The 19,611-nt window shown below is 58.0% G+C and overlaps 1 protein-coding gene and 1 long non-coding RNA gene across 5 annotated transcripts; one reads left to right on the top strand and one right to left on the bottom strand.

The window, feature by feature from the left end:
• Positions 1–1,370: 1,370 nt before the first annotated feature.
• On the bottom strand, positions 1,371–10,907 carry LOC103563264 (uncharacterized). 2 transcript variants are annotated; one of them, XR_011533492.1, is made up of 6 exons: positions 9,941–10,907; positions 9,728–9,837; positions 9,392–9,489; positions 7,911–9,262; positions 7,140–7,261; positions 1,371–6,775 (listed from the first exon to the last, which is right to left on the bottom strand). It is a non-coding gene; the product is annotated as an uncharacterized lncRNA (long non-coding RNA). The 2 variants fall into 2 exon arrangements; XR_011533491.1 differs by having other exon boundaries at positions 9,728–10,907.
• Positions 5,280–17,914, top strand: TINAGL1 (tubulointerstitial nephritis antigen like 1). Of its 3 annotated transcripts, none has more exons than XM_070596026.1 (12): positions 5,280–5,348; positions 7,941–8,232; positions 10,017–10,080; positions 13,707–13,799; positions 14,016–14,130; positions 15,242–15,365; positions 15,451–15,601; positions 15,734–15,923; positions 16,031–16,076; positions 16,337–16,460; positions 17,236–17,281; positions 17,388–17,914. In XM_070596026.1, exons 1-12 carry the CDS (start codon positions 5,295–5,297, stop codon positions 17,526–17,528), a joined length of 1,440 nt encoding a protein of 479 aa, XP_070452127.1. In that variant the 5' UTR covers positions 5,280–5,294; the 3' UTR covers positions 17,529–17,914. The 3 variants fall into 3 exon arrangements, 2 of the variants coding, with proteins under 2 accessions (XP_070452127.1, XP_070452137.1); XR_011533487.1 differs by lacking the exon at positions 5,280–5,348 and adding an exon at positions 8,760–9,077 and having other exon boundaries at positions 8,101–8,232; positions 16,337–16,825; XM_070596036.1 differs by lacking the exon at positions 5,280–5,348 and adding an exon at positions 8,760–9,077 and having other exon boundaries at positions 8,101–8,232.
• Positions 17,915–19,611: the final 1,697 nt, after the last annotated feature.

Genomic DNA, 19,611 nt, shown 5'->3' with positions numbered 1-19,611 from the left:
CTCTCTGTCTCTGTTCATTCGGTTGCAAACGAGAGGGTTGGACTGAATGAGCTTTATCTGATTTATCTGTGTTTACAGCCCTTGGTGACCACGGAGGTCTCCCTGTCATTTCAGATATGGATTCAAGAGGCCCAGACAGAGTGGCAACTCGTCCAAGGTCACGTGGCATGTCAGAGACAGAGCCAGGACTGGGAGTAAAGGCCTCTGACTCCCACCCAGGCCCTTGACCTGTGCGCCTCTCTCTGTCCCAGCACATCTGTGTCCAAGCCGCCATGTGGCGACACGGGGGAGACTCTTCCCTTATCGTCCCAGCTTCTGATTGATACCACAGAAGGGCTGCCACCCACCCAGCCTTGAGCTTAGAGGGCCCAGCGCCCCTGCAGGCCCTGAGCCCCCTCAGGTGTCTCCTCCAGCCCCTCACCAGCGTCTGCCCGCACCAGCAGGAGACATAGAGTGACGCCAATGCATTCCTGGTGTCCCTTGGAGAAAGCACCCCTGGGGGCGGGGTGGAGCCACTAGAGGGTGGGGACTTCCTATGAGTTGGGGCACTTGCCACGCTGGAGTGAGCTGGCCGATATGACAATCTCTAACTTTTGGTCTCTCAGCTGAAACTGCCAACCTCCCAGGGTCTCCCTCACCTCCTCAGGCCGCTCCCGAGCTGCTGGTCTTGAGGGAGTCACTTCCCCTCCCCGGGCCAGAGAGAGCTCCCTTGCATTCTGACGACCTTCCAGATCCCCATGGGCTCCAACTGCACTGCTTGCCCCTGGGGTTCATGAGATTCCTCAGGGTCCTCGGGCAAGACACCCCATCTCTTGTCAAACTAGTGTGAGTTGGTCCGTGGTATCTGAGCCCTGACCTGACACAGTAAGTTGACTGTTTTATTTAGACGTTGACTATGTTTCTGATAGGGAAATATGTCTTGGTCTATCTTAGGTGTGGACTTACTTCCACGGCCCTCTGCCTGCTCGTCACTGCTGGCTCCTGTTACTGCCCAAGCTGATGCACACGGAGACCGGAAAGAGACCCCTTGAGTGTGCAAGCATGTGTGTACAGTTCCAGACCCGCCCTGCTCCTGAGTGATGGATTTATCTGGTTTTAGGACAGGTTGACCCCAGGGGTCTGAGCAGTTTTACGTTAGTTTCACTGATTTGAGTCACTTTAGGTCAGTTTAAGCACATTTGCATCTACAGTAGTCCCCCCTTCTCGGATGTTTTCCATGTTTTAGTTGCCTACAGTCAACCGAGGTCAGAGGTCAATAGTAGCCACGTCATTCACCTCCCTTCATCTCATCACGGAGGCGCTTTATCATCTCGCAGCATCGCAAGAAGAAGGGTGAGTGCAGTACAATAAGGTATTTTGAGAGAGAAAGAGACCGCATTCATATACCTTTTATTACAGTATATGGTTATAATTGTTCTACTTTATTATTAGTTATTGTTGTTAATCCCTTACTGTGCCTAGTTTATAAATTAAACTTTATCACAGGTACGAATATATAGGAGGAAACATAGCATATATAGGGTTTGGTACCAAGCGCGGTTTCAGGCGTCCCCTGGGGGTCCTGGAACATATCCCGCGCGGGTGAGTGGGGACTGCTGTCCTTCACTATTCCGAGCTCATTTGTTCTGTTTTGATTTGGGGTAGTTTAATAATAGCAGACACTTATCTTGTCCTTGTGATATGTCAGCACTGCCGAGTCCAGATGCTTTATATAGTGTCAGGAACCCTCACAACTAACCTGCAGGTAGGAACTGTTATGAGCGTCCTCGTGTTACACATGGAGAAACTGAGGCACAGAGAGCTTAAGAAACTTGCCCCACATTTCGCGGTTACTGAGAGGGGGAGCCGGGATTTGAACCTGCTCCTTCTGGCCCCTGAGTCTGTGCTCCGAACCTCCAGATGAAGCCGTACCACCGCAGACAAGGGTTTGAACCACTTCGAGATAAAGCGATTTTGTCTGAGCCGGTTTGTTCTGCTCTTGCCAACACGAGCTGCTTGGTGCTGGCTCCATCTGCATAGAGCCTCGCATTCGGCACAGTCCAATGGACACAGAGCTCAGGCCACTTCCATCCTTGACATGGAAGACCACTGTGTCAGTCTCCTAGGGCTGCGCTAACAACGTGCCACAAACTTGGCTGCTTAACACATTCTCACAGTTCTGGAGCTGGAAGCTCGAACGCAAGGCATCAGCAGGGCCGTGCTCTGTGGGGAGAATCCATGTCTTGCCTCCTCCAGCTTCTGGTGGCTCCAGGTGTTCCTGGGCTTGTGGCCACATTGCTCCAATCTCTGCATCCACGGTCACATTCCTCCTCCTCCTCTGTCTGTGTCCCCTGTGTGTCTCTTATAAGGACACTTGCCAGTGGATTTAGGGCCCACCCAGATATCCAGGATGATCTCATCTCAAGAGCCTTAACTTAATTATCTCTGCAAGGATGTTTTTTCCAAATAAGGTAACGTTCCCAGGTTCCTGGGGTTAGGACATGGACATATATCTTTTTTGGAGCCTCCATGTGACCCATTACAACCACGAAGGTCACATCACAGGATGTTCCCTCGAGGACCCGGCTCTTAAAAGTGCCTCTTCCTATTGGGTTGGTATTCACCCAACTTTTGGGGTCTGATCACTTTCTGCTCAGGGATTGGAAGGTGAAAGGAGAAAACGCGCTTGCAGCCTTGGAAGAGCCTCTTGTACTTTTCAGGACTATTTATTAACACTGCGGGCTGGGAAGATCAGGACTTCCCGGAAACATCAAGGGAGGTGTGGAATGTTACTGCAAACAGGCACTCGAAGATAGTACCAGCTTTCTAAGATGTTTGCTGGTGGTAACACCAAGCTCACTGTGCCTGGGAGAGCTTTCTTTAGGGAAAGTGATGCTGAATTGAAGAGGGCCAGATAACTCAGAGATGAAGGGGAGCCGTTCACCCCAAGTATCCCTGGGCCTGGGGTTGAAAGAAGCTGGCAATTCAGATAGAGATAGAGAAATAGACTGAGCAAATAGACTTCGCAAAGAAACCGCACTCCGAGGTCCTTTGTGCTCAAATGGCCCCCAAATGCCAATGATGCAGAAATATTACCAAAAAGGGAAAGCTGTGTTTCCATTTTCTGCACTCCCTACTTGCACTGACAACCGACAACCGATGACTAAGGGTGCGAGACAACTCAGTCGTTGGACAGTTGTGGCCTCTGCAGGGGCTTGGGCTCCAGGTCCTGCTCTGCCCCTAACAGCTGTGAGACCTCAGGCAAGCCAGAAAGTCTTTCAGAGTCTTGACTTTCCCATCTGTAAATTGCGATAATTGGATTACCGGGGAAACAGCCCATGTTTGGCACATGCTGTGTCTGGCAGGGAACACACTATCAGACAGATTTGCAGGCCAGGGTCATTACAAATTCATGGTCAGCAACCTCAACTGGGCACCCGCACTGCCGGAAATCCCACTGTTTCTCTATCGGGCTGGCTTGTGATAACTGTGTCACCTCTGATCCTTGGTCCTCTTCCCCTCCTCTTTTCCCCTCTCACGTAGGCTGTAACTTGCTCCCACCCCACTGGAAAAATAGAAGCGGCCAGAGGAGGCAACCTCACCTTTTCAGGGCTGACGCTACAAACCTGTCTCTTCTCTCTGTCTCGCAGACGATTGTCCCTGCTTCTGTCAAAGGCCAGGTCTGGCTTCCTGTGCTCCGAATTCCCTCCCCTCTTACTTTCTCAAGGACTTTTGCCTGGGTAATCCCCTCTCTCTGGATCATCAGTTCCTCCCCTCCTACGGGTCACTGCCATCAGCACAGAGACACGGTTCTGTAGCTTCCCTATTTGGACGAAACCCTCCCTGACCGCTCTCTTCCCTTCCAGCCACTGCCCCATTTCTCTGCTTCCATTTGCACCAACACTTTCTAAACAGTCGCCTGTGATGTTCTCTCCAGTTCGTTGGCTCCTGTTAACTGTTCCGCCCATTCCAATCCAGCTTCCATCCTCACTCTTCCATTAAGACCGCTCTCATCAAGGTTGCCCCAGTGTCCTTGTTGCCAAATCTAGTGGCCACTTCTCCATCCCCCACTTACTCAACCTTTCGGCAGCATCCACAATGGCCAGCTCTTTCTCCTTGAGACACTCTCTTCTGCTGGCTTCCTGGCCCCTCTCTCGCCTGGCTTTCCTCCTCAGCCACTCCTGCTCAGTCTGCTGTACCATTCCCTGCTGACTGCCAAAATTCCACAAGGAGCCTGCCCAGGCTCCGTCCTCCTCCCTCTTTTCCAGTCTGAGCTGGAAAGCAGCATAGGTCCCATGGTACTCTACCAGTCCATGAAGACCCAGAGACCGCCCGGGTCCTGGGGAAGAGGATGGTGTCTGCCTGTCAGTGGGAGGAGCAGCCCACCAGACTGGAAACCCAGAAGTCTTCCTGGATGTCTCCTCTCTCTCATCCTCCACATCGGATCCTTCAGCAAGTGCTGTCAACTCCAGTGGTGGTCTCAAATAGGTCCGCTTCTCTTGATTTCACGGCCACCAGCCTCGTTCAAGCCTCAGCATCTCTACCCTGTAGACATCTGTTCTCTGCAGCAGCCAGAGTGGGCGACTGCACGTGTGGATCAGATCATTTCACTCCCACACTTAAACGTCTTCAGTGCTCAGAAGGCAGTTTGAGCTCCTTACGATGGAGGATCCTGCACAATGGGCTCCAGCCCACCTCCCAGCCTTGTCTTGCTCCTCTGTCCCCCTCATTCACAGAAGTGTGGCCGCTCTGGGCTTTCTTCTGTTCCTCAAAGAGACCAGCCTGTGCCAGGCCTCAGGGCCTTTGCTTATGCTGACCTGGCTTCCTGAAGCACCTCCCCTGGGCTCTAGGAATGGCTGCCTCCTTCTTATCTTTCCGATTTCAGTTCAAATGCCATTCCCCTCCGAGATCTCCTTGACCACTGCATTTCTTCAGGTTCCTGTGCCATGTGCATATCTTCATAGCACTGCACATTGTGGAATGACTTATTGATATGTTTCTTTGCTTATTTATTTGTGTGTCTTCCCATTAGATTGAAGGCTTCATGACAGCAGGATCTGTGTCTGTCTGGCCCAACCTTGAACACTCAGCACCTAGCACAGAGCCTGGCACATAGTAAATACTCAACCCAGTGAATGAATGAGAAAATCAGACAGTGCAGCGTGCCACGGCACAGTCCAACACTCTGCCACGGGGTCCCGAATCGGATCTACCACAAGCTCCAGCATGCTACAGTGGTGCAACATTCTCTCTGTCACATGGCCCTGCAGACAGTGACAATCCAACAGGCCCCAGGCAGCCCCGCATGTCATGACATGGCCCTACATACACAACATTCAGCCTGGCCTGGATCCCAGACTCAGTCCCAGGTATTGTGGCTCCAAGCTCTGGACATGTCCAGCTGACCACAGTGGGCCACAAGGGATCCCAGCCTTAGCTGGAGTGCCACCTGGCACCCAAACATCTGAGCCCCCAAGCCTCAAGTAGTGGGTCCTCGGCCAGGAACCTGGGTCAAGCCGAGCACAATGGGTCTTTGTCTTCCCAGAGGGCCCTGCTCAGCCTCCGGAGGAGAATGGCCCATTCTAAGCATTCGGAGCAGCTGGAGGGTGGGAGGCCTGGACCCCTGGGGAGAAGAGAAAGTCCGGGCCTCTGCTCTGCTGTGTGACTTTAGGCATGTCACTGCCCCTTTCTGGTTTCACCTCCCCTTGTAGAAACAAAAGAGCATCAAAAGGCCTCTAGGGAGCATCCAGGTACAGATGGGAAAGGCCCAGAGAGGGCCAGTGGCTGCCCAGGGTCACAAGGGAGGAAGGACAGTCACTGCCAAGACCCAGGCCGCCTGCCTCCCAGGAGGCTGAAGGGCTTGGAGGGTTAGTCTTGCTGTGTCTCCTCACCTGTTGCTTTGCTCCAGGCCCTTGGACAAGAATGAGGCAAAGAGTGAGTCACCAGGAAGAAGAGGGCCATAGAAAAGGAAAGTGAGGTATCCAGCCCCCCCCCAGAGCCCTGCCCTTTTCCTCTCCTTTGGCGAAGGCACCCAGTGAGTCACGAGATTCCACTGGGGCAGACTCAGCACAAGCTCAGTGATGACGAGGGACCCCCAGGCCACGCTCTTGGCTCTGTTCTCTTCCCTGCTCTGTGTTCCTGCCTTCTATGCACAGACAGACCAGCAAGGACAGGCAGACAGCCAAAACCCCCAAACAGACACCTACACAGACACACAGACACCCAGCCAGCCAGGCAGACAGACAGACACCTAGTAGATAGGCGGACACAGACAGGGAGAGTCACAGAGCTATACACACAGACACACAAGCCAACAAGTACACAAATGCAGGCAAACAACACTCTGATGGACAGAGAGAGACCCATGACCCACACAGAGGCAATATCCAGACAGAGTCACAGGCGCAGAGCAGACAGAAAGGTAAACGGAGAGACAAGGGACTCAGACAGACAGACAGACGCTCAACCAGAAACACCCCACAAACACAGCTCCTCAGATACATACACACACACACATAAACGCACACACAACACAGACTCACATGGATGGCCTACAGGGGGTGATTTGGGGCAAAGGACAGGCCAGATGCCCCTGGGCCAGCCCCAGCCCCCAGCCCCGGAGCCATTCTGCCACGGACGCGTGGAAATGGGCACTCCATGTGCGAGCTCCTCTGAAGGCAGCCTCCGTAGCCCACCTGAGGGTCCGATGCATCCCGATCCTGAGGGGCCGCCTCACCGTGAGATGACTGCACGCTGGGTGTGAAAAGGGCCTTCCCAACCAGGAGGGTGCTGAGACCTGTAGTGGGTGACTAAGGTGACTGGGAGGAAAGGAGTGTGACCTCCAGTGTGCTCTTCTGAGCCTCAGTTTCCCATCTAGGCTTTGTCCTCCCAGGTCCCTGAAGAGAGCAGGTGGGCCAGCTCCTGGGTGTGTCAGAGCCAATGCAGGGGCCCCAGGACATTACTCCCCCATCCTCCACCCCCTCACCAGGGCAGGATCCCCTTGGTGACTCACTGCCCAGTGCCCCCTGGCAGGGGGTAACCCAGTCACAGTTGCCCGTTGTCCTGGTCCCTCCCCTCCCCCAGGAGCTGGCCAGCTGAGGATCCCCCTCGGCTGGGGGAGGGGTGCAGGAGGTCAGAGAGAGGGCAAAGGGAATCCCCACACTTGCTGCGTCCCCTCCCCAGGGGTGCTGTGTGAGGCTCAGGCCTGGAGAGGGGAGGCGTCTGTCCAGGTGTAGTCTCTATCATCCTCCCGGGTGGGAGAATCCTCTGGCCTGGGCCCAACCTGTTGGAATAGAGGGCATTGCGCAATAGGGAGGTAAAAGGTGACGGCAGGCCTGGCAGGACAGAAGCCCCATTGTTTGGGGCCCAGGCCAGCCTGGGCAAAGGAAGGGTTGATGCCTCGAGCAGAAAAGGGGGGCTCTGCAGGGGGCGCCAGCTGGCAGGGCTCTTGCCATTGGGCCCTAGAAGGGGACAGGTGCCAAGCAGGATGCCCCCGGGGTTGGTAGAGGGGGCAGTGCTTGGCAAAGTGCCCAGGTAGCCTGGGGAGGGCGGACCCAAAGAGGGGTCCCCGTGCGGGAGGCTGGCCCCCACACCACACCCACCCCACCCACTCGGGAGGATGAGCCGCCGGGGAGGATAAGGCGTCTCCAGGGTCCTAAACTGTCTTCTCCGGATTCCAATCATTCCTGGGAATGGGGGCGGCTGGGGGCGGCTCCAAGCCCTCCCAGCCTGGGGGGCATTGTGAAGAGGGATGTGCGTGGCTGTTTTTATTACTGAGGGGTCAGAGGCGGGGCTTAGGGACTTTTGCTGCCCACACCCTCGCCATCATTTCCCAATCTTAAGTCTGAAACTCGGAACTCGGCTGTCTCCCCTCTCCCTTTCTCCGCGGGAGACCCTCAGCCCCACGGCGAGGCCCCCTGGGAAGTCCTTACCGGTGTCAGACCACAATCCTTTCTGCTTAGGTTGGAATTCCGCCTAAGGGAACAGCTGCCCTCGGAGACCTAGGAGGACAATCAGGTGCTCCCAGTCCCTCACGCAAGTCCCAGCTTCGGAGCTACGCGACCGCAGGTGCTAACGCGCCGGAGCCCGGCCCTCCCGCAGCCCGGCCGGGGCGGTGCGGCGGGCGGGACGGTACAAAAGGCGGTCCCGCCCCGCGATCCTCACTTGACTTTGAGTGTCCGGCCGGCGGCGGCGCCGGAGCCAGGAGGCGCAGGCGCGCGGGGCAGCCCGGGCCCAGCCCACTCCCCTCACCAGGTAGGGACGCTCCCCTGCTCAGGGGGGAGAGGCGTAGAGAGAAGGAACAGAGAGGAGGAGGGGGGACAAGCAGAGGGACCAAAACGGATGGCAGAGAGGGAGAGTGGAGGGGGGCAGAAGGACACGGAGAGGAACAGGAGAGAGGGCGGCCCTCCACACAGAGTTAAGGACCCTTGTCAGGAGTGGAGGCTGAGGGTGGGGCAGAGGGACCCAGGACAGGAGAGGAGACCTGAGGTCCCAAGTATGGGTGTGGAGTGGGGGCACCAAGAATGCCACAGTCCCCAGTCTGTGATGGTCCCCAGACAGGTCAGGGAGGGGCGTCATTTCTCGCCCAGTCCCCTTCCCCCTGTAAGCCAGGGCACATAAACTGTGCCTCCTCTGCCTGGGGACGCAGGAGTCAGGGTCTCTGACCCTGCTGAACCCTCTTGACTCGCAGCCCCACGAAGCCAAGATCAGTCCCTGGGGTGCCAGGGATTCTCTGCTGCCTACGACCTCTGACCCCTGACCTCTGCCCTCCCTGGGCCCAGGAGGCACCATGTGGCGATGTCCACTGGGGCTGCTGCTGTTGTTGCTGCTGGCTGGCGAGTTGGCCCTGGGTGCCCGGCGGGGTCGTGGGCGCCGGGAGCTAGCACCGGCTCTGCACCTGCGGGGCATCCGGGATGCAGGCGGCCGGTACTGCCAGGAGCAGGACCTGTGCTGCCGCGGCCGTGCCGACGAGTGCGCCCTGCCCTACCTGGGTGTTACCTGTTACTGTGACCTCTTCTGCAACCGCACCGTCTCCGACTGCTGCCCTGACTTCTGGGACTTCTGCCTCGGGGTGCCGCCCCCCTTTCCCCCCGTCCAAGGTGGGCACCACACGGCCAGGAGGGTGGGTCACTTTGTCAGCCCCAAACTCAGCAAGGCTCAGGAGCAAGGCCGATGCAGTGACATTTCCAGGGGAGGCTTTGTAGAATCTGGGAGAGACCCCGCCCCACTCTCTGCACCTCTGGGAAGTCCCTGCTCTGGTCTACCTTGGATCTCTCCAGCAAGACTGAAAGAAAGGAGATCCTTGGTCAGTGGGATTCTAAGCGGGCCCAGGAGAAGGGCAGCCTCCTGCCCTTTCTCCGAGTCCCGTCTCCATTCTGGACATGGAAGGTGCTGGCCCCGCCTGCTGACTCACCCTCAGGCTGATAAAACACGCAGGGGTTGGTCAGGGTCCTCTTAACCATTCCTTTGCCTTTGCCCAGGATTCTCTATCCCTGAGATGGCTGGTCACACCTGGGAGGTGGGTCAAATGTGTTCAGCCCTCACCGCCATGCTTTCCTCTGCGCTTGCCCCAGTTCATTCCAAGAATCACTTGAATTCCTTCCCACAATTCCATGGGGCCATGGGCGTGAGACTGCCTACCTGGGTTGTCATCCCAAAGTGCTGTGTTATCTTTGGGGAGTCACTTACCTTCTCTGGGTCTCAGCTTCCCCATGCCCCACCCACTCCCCATCTCCAAGCCCCAACTCACTTAAATGGCAAAGAAGCCAAGGAATGTTGTGGGCTGCCATCCAAGTGAAGCAAGAGGGATCCAAGTTAGAGTCATTGAAGAACTTCCCAAGTAGCAGTTGGGGTGTGACCCTGCAGGAGATGTCTCAAGTTATAGTTTGGCTTCGGTTTCAGTGAGGGCTGGGGTCAGTGTGCGTGTATACGTGAGTGTTTGGGAGAATTTGGGGCACCTGACCTCTGAGGACCTGGCCATCTCTGCCCATCATCTCCGGTCTCGGTTCCACTTCTCTTCTGCTCTTCTCTCCCACCAGGATGTGTGCACAGGGGTCGTGTCTATCCAGTCTTGGGAACCTACTGGGACAACTGTAACCGTTGGTGAGTGTTTGGAGCTTGGAGGGGGCTTGTCTTGTGGGCCATGTAGCCAGTAGACTTGGTTCAGATCCTATCCCTATCACTTACTTGCTGGAGGCAAGACCTTTCCCTTCTATGAGCCTCAGTTTCCTCATCTATAAAATGGGAATTTTCACACTGACCGTGTAAACTTACATAACAACATTCCCCAGGAGCGGTCAACCGTGGATACCTGGCCCGAGGTGCAGCCCTGACCTGGTGCAGCCTTTCCTGCCCTTCTTGACTCGGGCTGGGCTGCTGCCCCTCCCCACCTTTCTCTGTGTCACGGGAGAGTCCGAGAAGGGGGCGCCAGGAAGGAAACCTCTGACTGCAGCATCCGCTGCCCCGGACCGGACGAGGGTCAGGGATGGCCGAGCTGGAGGCTGGCCCGCCTGTAGTAGGACCTCCCCTGGAATGTGCCCCCCACACCCCTCCCTGGGAGGAAGCCGAAGGGGTCGGGGTGCCCGCTACTCTGATCTGAGGCCTGAGCTGGGAAGTGGAGAAGGGTTGGGTCAGAAGCCTTGAATGCCCGAATGGAGAGAATGGGGACCCCACGACTCAGAGGAGGAAGCCCCGCACCCACTCCACCCCGTGCCCTCCTTGCCTGGGACTGAGAGGCCCCGGGGAGGACGGATTGTTTTGGAATGCATTACGCACAAGCTGTTTCCATTGCCTCGCTGGCCTGAGGGGTGCCTGGGTCACAGGGAGAGTGAGGTCTCATGCGTTTCAGCGTGTGTCTGGGTGAGGGAATGTGTGTGCGGGTGTGTGGCGTGAGTGCATGTATGTTCAGGAAGATGGAGTGCACCAGCGTGGTTCTGCCGGCCCTGACAGGATGCCTCTGGACTCCGAGGGGTTAACTCCCTCCCCCTCCGGTCCCTGGGGCCCGGCCACCCAGGCCCCTTCTGGAATGCTGGGACCTGCAGCCACCAGCCCTGTCCAGACCTGCTTGGGCAGCCCTGGGGACATAGGGGGAGGTGGCAGGAAAGGACTGACCTCCCCCTCCAGGCCAGCTCTGGGCAACTGTGTTCCCTGCAGTGCCCCACACCTGAGTGAGGGTGGGGGGCAGTATCTGTGGACCTTCCAGGCTGTATGAGCCCTCCAAAGTTGTTTAGAGAGCCAGATGGGGAAGGGAAGGACATGGGGAGCCCCCCTCCCCCATAGTCTCCTGGGGCTGGAGAGCCCAGCCATACAAGGTTCCCCTTGAGCCTCCTTAAAAGGCAACATGGGAGGCGGGAGCCTTGGGCAGGCTTGGAACGACACAGTTTAGCATCTTGTAATAGCAGAGTTATGAGCTTGTAAAAGCAGCGTAGAATTCAACTGTTGAGATGACACCTACTTATTAAAGGCCTACTATGTGCCAGGCACTGCACTGCGTCAAGGAGATTCAGCCAGAATGCACCAGACAGTCCCCTCCTTGCACTGGGGCTTCCAGTCTAATGGTGAAGGACCACGCACGCAGATAAACATGTCATTACCACCTGTTAGACGTGTGACGGGAGAAAACAGAAGAACGGGGTCCCAGTTTAGAGGCGGGTGAGGGTGAGGGAAGGCCCCTCGGGAAGAGACATTTATGCTGATACCAGGGAGATGGATGGACTAGGGGACAAGTGGCCCAGGCTGGGAAGTGGGCCCCAGCTCACTTCAGCTGGAGCTGCGAAATGGGGAGAGAGGTCCCGAGGAGGCGCAGGGCCCATCCCATGGGTCTCAAAAGCTGTGCAGAGGACTTTGTATTCTGTTCTGAGTGTCATGGGAAGCCACTCAGTGAGCACACAGTCTGACTCGCATTCTTCAGAGATGTCTCTGGCTTTAGAGGAGGTAGGGAATGGATTGTGGGGGTGCTGTGGGGATCTCGAAGAGGCAGGGAGCCTGGTTAGGAAGCCATCGCCTGGGTGAGGCGAGAGGTGACGCGGGAGCGGAGAGGGGGGTGGCAGGGCAGGGGTGGGAGAAAGATGGATTCAGAGCCTCCTGTGATGTGTGTCCCGGGACCTGCTGATGGCATTGGGGGTGGGGGGTGAGGCTCTGGCTTGAACAGCTGGGCGGTGCCATTTTCTGAGTGGAGGGTGGAGGGGGAGCTGGCCTGGGGGGGACAGTTTTGGCTATTTTCAGTTTCAGATGCCTTTTGCACACTCAGAGAGTGTCAGGAGGCCAGTTGGACATGAGTGAAACTCAAGAGGGGGGGTCGGGGTTCCTGTCATGAGAACAATAATAGTAGATAACAGTTCTTGAGCACTTAAGATGGGCCAGGCCCTGTGCTAAATATTTTACAAGCCTGCTATTTAATTCCTGGAAGGTAGTACTATTATCGTCCTCATTTTACAGCCAAGAACATCGAGGGAGAGAGAGTTTAAATAACTTACCCGAGGACACATGACCGGTCAGCTAAGATCAGAACCTAGGATTTGCATTTCAGAACCCGTGGTTTTAGTCACTTCTGTATATTGCCTCCATTCATTCAGTCATTCAACAAACATTTATTGGGTGACTGCTATATCCTAGGTTTTGTTTTCTAGGCACTAAAGATACCAAACAATACTGGACCTCAAGGACCTCAGAGTGTATGAGGAAACAGTTATAAGCACTATAAATAACTAAATATATACTATGTCAGATAGCGATGACATGCTAAGGAGAAAAATAAAACAGGGAAGCAGGCTAGAAAGGGTGGAAGATGTTGAACTTTAAGATGGGGTGGCCAGGGCAGGCCTCCCTGAGAAGGTAACATTGGAATAAGGACTTGCAAGATGTGAGAGTGAGCCGTGGGGATGATGGAGGAGGAGCCGCTCAAAGGCCCTGAGGCAGGAGCACGGCCGGTGTGAACAGTCAGGGGGCCAGCCTGGCTGGGGCCACAGGAACCAGGACAAGGAGAGGGTCAGAGAGGGAACAAGAGGACAGATCATGCAGGGCCTTGGCAGCACGGAAAGGACTTGGCTCTTATCCTGCGACATGCGGCCAGTGGAGGGTTCTGGGCAGAGGAATGACATGATATGACTCGGGTTTAACAGGATCACTCTGGCAGCGGTGTTAATAATGTACTGGAAGAGGGTACAGGGCAGAAGCGGGGGGAACAGTGAGGAGGCAGCGGCGTAACCCAGGTGAAGGGTGAGAGGACCACGGTGGCTGCAGGAAGGAATGAGACGTGGTTTGGATTCTGGGTGTGTTTTTAAGGGAGAGCCAAGAGGACCTGCCGATGAATTGGATCGGCACGTGGGAGAAAGCGTCCAGGGTGACTCCCAGGTTTGTGGCCTGAGCTCCAGCAAGGATGGAGTGGCCATTTTCTGAAGACTCGGGGAGGATCAGGCATGGGAGGAGGGAGTCAGGAATTCGGGTTGGGATGTGTCCAGTCTGACCTGTTGGTAGACACCCCCGTGGTGAAGACGAGTGGCAGCAACATTCTTGAATCTGGAGTCTGGGGAGAGATCAGGCAGCAGATACAAACTTGAGAATCGTGAACGTGAAGTTGACATTTAAAGCCACCAGGCCACAGGGGATCCGCTAGGGGTCTTCCCATGGACGCTGGTGCAGAATCCGGGGCTCCTGTTGGCCTCTGAGGCCTCCTCCCTTCACAGGGTGCCAGCCCGCACTCACCTCTTCCTTCTCTCCTGTTGTCCCAGCACGTGCCAGGAGAAAGGGCAGTGGGAGTGTGACCAGGAGCCATGCCTGGTGGACCAAGACATGATCAACGCCATCAACCAGGGCAACTACGGGTGAGAGGCCCTGGCGATGCCCCCGGTGGGCATGCATGCACGAGCATGTACCACACGCGTACGTTCCGCCCGAGATGCATGCCCTGCCAGGCACACCCACACTCCCATCTTATTCATCTGTACACTTAGCCAATATGTGTCTCCTCCACCCACATGCGTGTACCTCCAGGACCCCCAACCTTGGCAGGTCTGTGACTTCCATCCCCTCTCTTTCAGTTGGAGGGCTGGGAACCACAGTGCCTTCTGGGGCATGACCCTGGATGAGGGTATTCGCTACCGCCTGGGCACCATCCGCCCCTCTTCCTCCGTCACCAGCATGAATGAGATTCACGTAAGTCCATCCTTGCCCACAATCCTGCCATCTCCCCATGGCCTAGGACCCCAGGGCCCCTGCACTCTGTGCCCTGTTCCTCCAAGGGCCTAGGCCTATCTCCCACCAAAAGGCTGTGTGCCACTGAGCAAGTCACTCCCCTTCTCCGGGCCTTTAGTTCCTGCCTATAAAAAAATGTGCTGCATTGGAAGAACTGATGCTCAGCTTCTGAGATTTGTGGTCCCAGCATCAGTCCCTCCCTGGCCTCCCCAGCCTGGGAAAAATGCTGTTGGTCCCAGTATGGCTGGGTCAGGGCCCAAGGGGCCAGGAGGTCACTTTGGTATTTTGAGAAGGAGGGACAGATACTCCTCCAGCTCTGGCCAGAGAGCAGCAATTCTCGGAAACAAACGCCGACTCAGTGGAACTGAGGGAGGAGGGGGCTTCTTCCTTCCCACCGGGGGACCCTCTAGGAGGAGAAATGAAACCAGACCCAGAACAGTCAAAGGGTAAAGAAGGGACGCTTCAGCGGGACAGGGCTGGGGCACATGCTGGAGGCTCCATCCATCAGTGGTGGGCAAGGAGGAGGCAGCTGCTGGCCGGAGTGGCCCTCCCTGCAGAGGGACTTCAGCTGAAGGCTGGGGTGACCAGACCCTGCCCCTGCCCTTACTCCCCTGGGCCTCTGCTATTTTCTGCCTCCTGCTGTTTACCTTGGCAGCCTGCCTGGTCACGAGACCTTTCTGCTTCTTCCCTCCCCTGCCCTTTGGGGCCTGAAGCCCAAGGTCCTGGTGGGAAGAAGGATGAGGCAGATCAGAAGCCGCAAAGCAGGAATGAGGCACAAGTTGAGGCTGGAAAGTGGGGTGACCTTGGCCTGGCCACTTCCCTGTTCCTGGCCTCCGTTGTCCCATCTTTAAAACTAGTCACCTCCTACCTGACACTAGAGAGGCACTAAATGGTGCCTGGATCTTCCACTTGAGTCAGCGTGGAGGCTGCTGGAATCTCTCAGCAGGAGGGCTCAGGATCAGGAGGGCTGCAGGAGGCCCTGGACTCTTGGTAGCCCTCCCATGCCACCAGGCTCCTGAGGGTCAGGTCGGGTCAGAGGCAGGAGGCAGACAGAATGACCTTTGCTTTGCAGACCGTGCTGGGCCCAGGGGAGGTGCTACCCACAGCCTTCGAGGCCTCTGAGAAGTGGCCCAACCTGATTCATGAGCCTCTCGACCAGGGCAACTGTGCGGGCTCCTGGGCATTCTCCACTGCAGGTCTGTCCAAGGTCGGGGGCTGGCGTGGTGGGAAAGGGGCACCAAGGCCTGAGCCCCCTGATGGCCCCTCTGCCTCCCCCACCAGCCGTGGCATCGGATCGCGTCTCAATCCATTCTCTGGGGCACATGACACCCGTCCTGTCACCCCAGAACCTGCTGTCTTGTGACACGCACAACCAGCAGGGCTGCCGCGGCGGGCATCTTGATGGCGCCTGGTGGTTCCTGCGACGTAGAGGGTGAGCAGCAGGGGGCAGTGGGCAGGGTACGAGGGCACGAAGCGGGGCTCTTAGGAAGCATCCTGCAGGCCAGGCCCGGGCGGTGGCGCACCGTGCTCACTCTGCTGTCGCTCCCTCCTGCTGCCCCACCAGGGTTGTGTCTAACCACTGCTACCCCTTCTCCGGTCGTGAGCGGGATGAGGCTGGCCCCGCCCCCCGCTGCATGATGCACAGTCGGGCCATGGGTCGGGGCAAGCGCCAGGCCACTGCCCACTGTCCCAATAGCCGTGTCCACACCAATGACATCTACCAGGTCACTCCTGCCTACCGCCTCGGCTCCAGTGTAAGTCTGCTCTTGGGTGGGGGGCAGAGGGCGGAGAGCTGGGAGGTTAGCCACAGGCTGGAGCCTCCCCCATGATGAATCCTCTCCTCCCCACCGCCTCCCTCCAGGAGAAGGAGATCATGAAGGAGCTGATGGAGAACGGCCCTGTCCAAGGTAAATGCCCCTCCTCCTGCCCCCTGGTTCCAGAAGCTCGTGCCTGCTTGAGACTGGGCACAGCAGCACAAGCAATCTGTACGGCATTGAGCAGCAGGTCCCCTGGGGCCGGGAGTGGGGGATCTTGTCCCCTTCTCTCGAGCAGCACCGGAAGAGGCACTTCGAGTCTTGCTCCCGAGAGAGGATGAGTGCCCTGGGGCCTGGGCATGGGTGCCTGTGCTAACAGGCGGAGCCAGCCCCACTCTGACCTCTGCCCACAGCCCTCATGGAGGTGCACGAGGACTTCTTCCTGTACCAGGGCGGCGTCTACAGCCACACGCCAGTGAGCCATGGGAGGCCGGAACGCTACCGCCGGCATGGGACCCACTCGGTCAAGATCACAGGGTGAGGGGCTTGGTGGGCAGAGGGGGCTGAGGGCTCTGAGCCTGCCTTGAGTCCTCACCATCTCTCCGCAAAGGCCCATTTCAAAGAGGAGGAAGCCACCCCGAGACTCAAAAAGAGGACGGACTCGTCTTGGGTCGTACCGAGAGTTGGGGGCCTTTAAGGTGTTCTAGGAAGTGTTCTTTCCTTACACACTGGGATAAAATGAGCCCCAGTGAAAGAGACACAAGGATTCAAGAACTGCAAGACCTCCCCCCATCTCGGCACCTGTCGGGACTCTGCCTGACTCACTCCCCCAGCCCTGTTTCCCCACCTGATATAAGGGGAGATGCTAGAGTCACCGATTCCAATTGTCCAACCAATGAAAGGTACTTTGCAGTGGGAGTTTGGGGTTTTAAGATACCCACGTTCTCTGAGTCTCTTCCTTCTGGTCCCTAGCACCCCAAGTGAGGAGGGAGGGCAGGCAAATGTGTGAGTCCCCACAGAACTGGTCCCCAGGGTGTGGGTCCCTGGAGGGTGGAGTCCCAGGGTCCCTCCTTTTCTGCCTGGCCCCTCCAGCTGTCCCTTTGGTGCCTTCCCCCACCCTGGGCGCATACACAGACTTAGAGACATGCAGACTGGGGGAAGTGCAGAGAGGGACGGAGACCCATCCAAGTCCTAAGGGTGTACCCACTGTCGCCAAAGGCAACAGGGGCCTGGATAGGGAAGGCCCCAGGGGGGTTGAGCCCCTGAGAGCTGGTGGAGTCAGCGTCCTTCCCCTCCCGACTCCGCCCCGCAGGTGGGGAGAGGAGACGCTGCCAGACGGAAGGACGCTCAAATACTGGGTGAGTCCCTCCGCCGCGTGCCCGGCCGCGCTGTCGCCGGTCCCGACCCTCCCCTCCTCCTCCCTTTACTCCCAGTCCCCTTCTCACGACCCCTCCTCATTCCCAGACGGCCGCCAACTCCTGGGGCCCAGCCTGGGGCGAGAGGGGCCACTTCCGCATCGTGCGTGGTGCCAACGAGTGCGACATCGAGAGCTTCGTGCTGGGCGTCTGGGGCCGCGTGGGCATGGAGGACATGGGGCACCACTGAGGCCGCGGTCACCACGCCGGGCCTGCAGACAGAAGAGCCCCGGTGGGGCGGCGCCCCCCGCCCCGCGCGCCCGCCGGAGCTGGGGGCGCAGCGGGCGCCACGGGTCTAATCCGCCGCGGGTTCCGCTGACGCAGCGCCCCGCCTGGAGCCCCGGGCAGGCGAGGGTGGCGGAGCCCCCGGACCTCCCAGCGGGGACGGGGCAGGACCTGGCTGGGAGGAGCCGGCCTGCAGATCCCAGGCCCCTGGCACCCCCGCGCAAGACCACCGAAGCCAGGACACCCCCAAGTCTCCAGCCCCACCTCCCTACCCCTGTACTCTTATTCTTCAAAGATATTTATTTTTCTTTTCACTGTTTTAAAATAAAAACGAAGTATTGATAACTATCACACCTTGGGACCTCTGGGAGTGGAAAGCCATCCCAGTTGGGGTGGTGTGTGGTTAGACAGCAGAAAGGACTGCCTGAGGCCTTGCGGGTTGGCAGGGGTGGGTGGACTAGGAATCTTAGCCTCCATTCAGCCTGTCAGTGGCCCTGGGCACTGACCCACTTGGAGGAGGGGCATGGATGGCATAGCCTTTGGCTCCCAGGGAGATGTGGGCTGTGGGAACCACCTTTCAGACGCTGAGTCAGCGCCGCCTGAGGGGGTAGCCCAACCCACCAATCGGCAGAACTGGCGCCAGTGCCCAGCAGGCAAGGGGGGCACAGCCCCACAGAAGCTGGAGCCCCTGTCTCCGCAGATCAGCCTCTCCAAGCCACCCAGGCGAAGGGGTCCCCCCTCTCCTTCCGCTGACCCTGGGCTGGGCTGGGCCTGCCTCTCCGAGCCCTCTCTCTACCCCACCTCCCCAGCCTCTCAGTGCCAGCAAAATAACCCCAGGCCTCAGTCTAGCTTTCAAGGCCATCAGAACCTACCCCGTGGGCCTCCTCACCAGCTTCTTCACCCAGTGCCCAGGCACCTGCAGAGTCCTCACGGCTCCGCCATGCCAGTACTCATGCGGACCATCGGACATTTGCATATGCTGTTCCCCTAGTCCCTGTGCCCTTCCGTTCCACCCACCCCTTGTCCCACTGCTATTTCAAAGCTAACGCCAGGATTCCTTCGTTCAGACAGTACCTGTGGAGGGCTGCTGATGCGCCAGGGGCTGGGCAAGGGACCCGTGCTTCTCCAAAGCACCCCAGCCCCACCCAGCACGGCGCAGACAGGCCCTCCCTGAGCTCATCTGCACCCTGCCCTTCCACCCAGTGTTTCACTCATCTGGGCGTCTACCTACCTCCTCTGTAGGACATCCCTTGAGGGCAAGGACTGGGTCTGGTTCATTAGTGGGTCCTGGTACCCACATCTGTGCCCTGATAGAAGGTGGCATTACAGTTGTGGGATGGTTGAGTGAATGTGACCTGTCTTCCTCTTCCCCTTCCCTCCTAAGACTCGGCCCCAGCCCATCCCTCTAGGAACAGATGTCACCATGGTGTCCCTTCCTTTCAAAAGCCCAGGGAGGGTGTGTGGGGAGGGCTCCCACGGCAGGAATCCTCCTCACCCCCACCCCCGGCTGACTGGAAGGCAGGGGTAGCCTGAGTCACGGAGGGGAGCGGCTCAGAGGTCCTTCCTCCCTGGCGGGCAGCCCCTCAAGGACAGCCGTGTCCCCCGGGCCACTGGGGCATCACCTGAAAGGAATGCGGGGGCTCGATAAGCGACTGCCTTTGTCTCATTTCCTGTTTGCCAGGACGTCCCGAGCCGGCTCCCTCGGAAGGCCCGCCCGTCCCCAAGAGCCAAGGCTGGCCGGGGGCCCTGGGGACAACGACGGGCCTGGAGCCCCGAGCAGGGGCCGTGGGGGCTGCCTGCTCGCCACCCACTCCGGGGCCTTCGCCGGCCGCTGGGACGTGCCCTGCTGCTCCCACCCCACTGGAAAAACCCAGTCCAGGGGCTGGGCGGGCGCGGCTGGAATTTTCTACAAGGACCTTTGACGGAAGCAATGGGGGGTGGGGAAGGGAGGGGAACAGGGGTGCGGCCAGCCGCCAGGCCCTTCCTTAGCCCTGTTCCCGGGCCAGGGAGCCCCAGGCCCGCCTGGGCCCGCCCTGGAGTGGGAAAGG

Source organism: Equus przewalskii, chromosome 2 (assembly GCF_037783145.1).
Source record: "Equus przewalskii isolate Varuska chromosome 2, EquPr2, whole genome shotgun sequence".
NCBI classification, from domain to species: Eukaryota; Metazoa; Chordata; class Mammalia; order Perissodactyla; family Equidae; genus Equus; species Equus przewalskii.
Note: the sequence above shows the minus strand (reverse complement) of the source record. Positions and strands in the feature narration are given on the sequence as shown.